Below are 2,954 nucleotides of genomic sequence, written 5' to 3' on the forward strand. Positions count from 1 at the left end.
TGATATTAAAACCCGCAATGCTCCCAAAATCTCTATATTAAAGAGATAAAAAAGAGTAAATATACTTCCTCCGTCCCAGCTCAAGTGATTGATTTCTTTTTTGCCGTTATTTTGCGATGCATGGTGATAATAAATAGTTAAAGTGAAGAGAAAATAAAGTAAGAAGGAGAATAATATAATAGTTATTCAATACTTATAAAATTATTAAAATTTACGTAGATTATATTAAAAGAAAATTAAAATTATACTCCATATTTTGCAAATGATGATTTATTTGTGAGAACTTATCATTTATTAAAATTTTGTGTTGAACTACAAAATTATACGCGACACACACAAAAAAAAGAAAAGGCAAAAAGTAGTCATTAATGCAATTTAAAACATGAACCAATAAATGAGCACTACCTCATACTGTCAATGTTTATATTTTTTCACAATATACACAATTGTTTTAAATTTTAATAAATGGGTCTTCGTCTTCCTCAACCACATACAACCATTTTTGCTCCATTTTATCTCTGTATTTTTGGTTTTTTCATTCAATTCAGCCTTTTTTTTACTTTTAAAATTCAGATCATTTAGTCGTCTATTGCAATAAATTAGGAAGGACTAAAGATCATTTTTGAAATTTTCAGAAATTTTAGAAGTAGAAAAATTAAGAAAATGAAATTTTGGGTGAGGGCTTAACTGCTTAAGCCCTCCCCTCATCTCACGTGTGTCCGCCGATGCGTGAGGGCCTTTTCTCTTACATATGTTGAAGGATTTCTCACGTGCCGGGTGGCCCGCGTTCCGCGTTGGTGGCAAACATCTTGCCGGTTTCACACACGATCGTATGTTACATGTTGATTTTTCGGAGCTGGGGATAAGGGAATTTAAAATTCAAATGTTTAGCTAAAAATATTCAAATAATTAAATTATGTAGGTGATAAAAGTACTAGTAATAATAAATGGAGTATTAAAGTGTAATTAGAACCATGACGAATTTTGTTGGAGCTAGATGGGTAGGATGATTAATCATGTGGACGACATATCCTAGATTATTTGGTAAAATTATGAGCTTTAATCTTACTAATCGAACGGTTACAAATTATAGTAGTACTATTTTAGTCAACATAAGTAATTTATAACATGCCCATTTTACCCCATGATTTATCATAATATATTCAATTTTAATGTACCCAAACTTGTCCCACGTCGAAAACAGGGAGAAGTCTAAGCTTATTTATAAATGAAAAACGAAGTTGAGAAAATTGCCGGGCTCGGTTGCGCGAGCCTGTGACCTATGCAAGGGCATTAAGGCGGGGGATAGAAGGTTGATGTTGCTCTTGCTAAGATAACGAGGGGATCAATCTAACCGGGCTCGTGCTCGTGCTCGTGCTCAACCTTGACCCCTGTGATGGAGATATTTAAAGGAGAGTCGGGGCAGCAGCCCCAACACTAATGTTTGAAGTTCTTGTCTGTTCATGAGCCTGAGTTAGGTCCGATCCCCTCTATAGTTAGTAGCCCGACCTTCAATCGAACCTCGACCTTATGTTTTTGTTATTGCAACACTATACCATTCTAGTATCTCTGCATATTTTATCAAATTATATATAGAAGAATTACAGAAATAGATTCAACAGAGTGGCATGAAATTGGGTGTGAGAATGTCGAGTGGCCACAAAATGTCTTGGTTGAGGCTCCAGTCCATGTTCAAGGCGGTGTTGCAGCTCCACCCTTCGAGCTTCACATCCTCGAAATCGGAAAACATGGAAAAAATCCGATGACGGAGTTGGGGAAGTATCGGTCTTGCTCTCCTCTTCCATGGCGGCCCTCTGCTCCAGCACCTTCAACGGCGTCGCCTTCCGGTATATCTTGCACAACACAATCTCCTGCATTGCAACCAACATATTAGCAAAAGGGATTCAAATACACCAACTTTCAATTATTCTCATTCTTCACACAATTGTCCATTTTCCACAAATTAATGTTGTACTGACCTAGATTTGCCCTATAAAATTTAGTATTTGCCTTCACCAGATCATTTCCTGGCTCATGACTACATTGTTTAGATTTTCCCTCTGGGCATGACATAGGCACATCACATGCCCTACATTTTTTTCGATTATTGTCCCCATTTAAATAGTAGTACAAAATTTTGGAAAGTTGGAGGTATTTATTACCTGTGGTAAGGTGCAGGCATCTGGCAAACGGAACTCGTTCATAACCCAATCAGTCTTTCTCCCACGCGGCGCCCTCCCCTCGTAGAAAACAAGTGTTTTCTTCACTCCCGACACCTTCCTCGGATCGCACGAGCTCAGGATTTTTCTATCAGAGCCGGTCGCCTTCCAGAATCCGTTTTCTGTGGTCCGGTTAGGCCTCCCGCCGCTTCCGTGCTTCCTCTCTCGAGGCACCAAAAAGTACCATTCTCTCTCTCCATTGATTCTTGCCAGACCTGTTTCATTAATGGATAATTAATTATGCTCTCACATTTATACTTTCAGTTTTTATAACTATACTACCACATATCAGAATTTTGACTATATATCTTTCGTTATTTATTTACCTGGCAATTCTCTAGGATGATGCTTGTAGATGTTGAGAAAGCCGATGACGTCTCCGTGGAGTTTGTTGCCGGAGAGCATTCGCCGGAGGTAGAAGTTGAGAAGCTCCTCCTCGGTGGGGTGGAAGCGGAACCCGGGGAGTTCGACTTCGTGAGACGAGGATGGTGGTGACGGTGATTCGTCCATGGATTAGGATTAATTTAATGATGAAGGCAGCTCGGATTATAGTGTGTTTTCTTGATGCTGTAATAACTAACTTCAGACACAATATGTTGGTGTGAGTGCGTGGAAACATGGTACATTTGGGGATTATATTTATAGACACTGGTTGTGACCATGATGGTTGATGAGGCTGCGAATTTTTGATGGTGATGAATGTTCGTAAAAATAAAGGAAGATCAACACACAGAG

General features: G+C 38.7%; 1 protein-coding gene across 1 annotated transcript; it reads right to left on the reverse strand.

Annotated features, from left to right (window-relative positions):
- Positions 1-1,148: 1,148 nt before the first annotated feature.
- On the reverse strand, positions 1,149-2,954 carry LOC121786102 (NAC domain-containing protein 6-like). Its single transcript, XM_042184637.1, has 3 exons — positions 2,546-2,954; positions 2,163-2,434; positions 1,149-1,871 (listed from the first exon to the last, which is right to left on the reverse strand). Exons 1-3 carry the CDS (start codon positions 2,727-2,729, stop codon positions 1,602-1,604), a joined length of 726 nt encoding a protein of 241 aa, XP_042040571.1. The 5' UTR covers positions 2,730-2,954; the 3' UTR covers positions 1,149-1,601.

This window comes from Salvia splendens, chromosome 22, assembly GCF_004379255.2.
Source record: "Salvia splendens isolate huo1 chromosome 22, SspV2, whole genome shotgun sequence".
NCBI classification, from domain to species: Eukaryota; Viridiplantae; Streptophyta; class Magnoliopsida; order Lamiales; family Lamiaceae; genus Salvia; species Salvia splendens.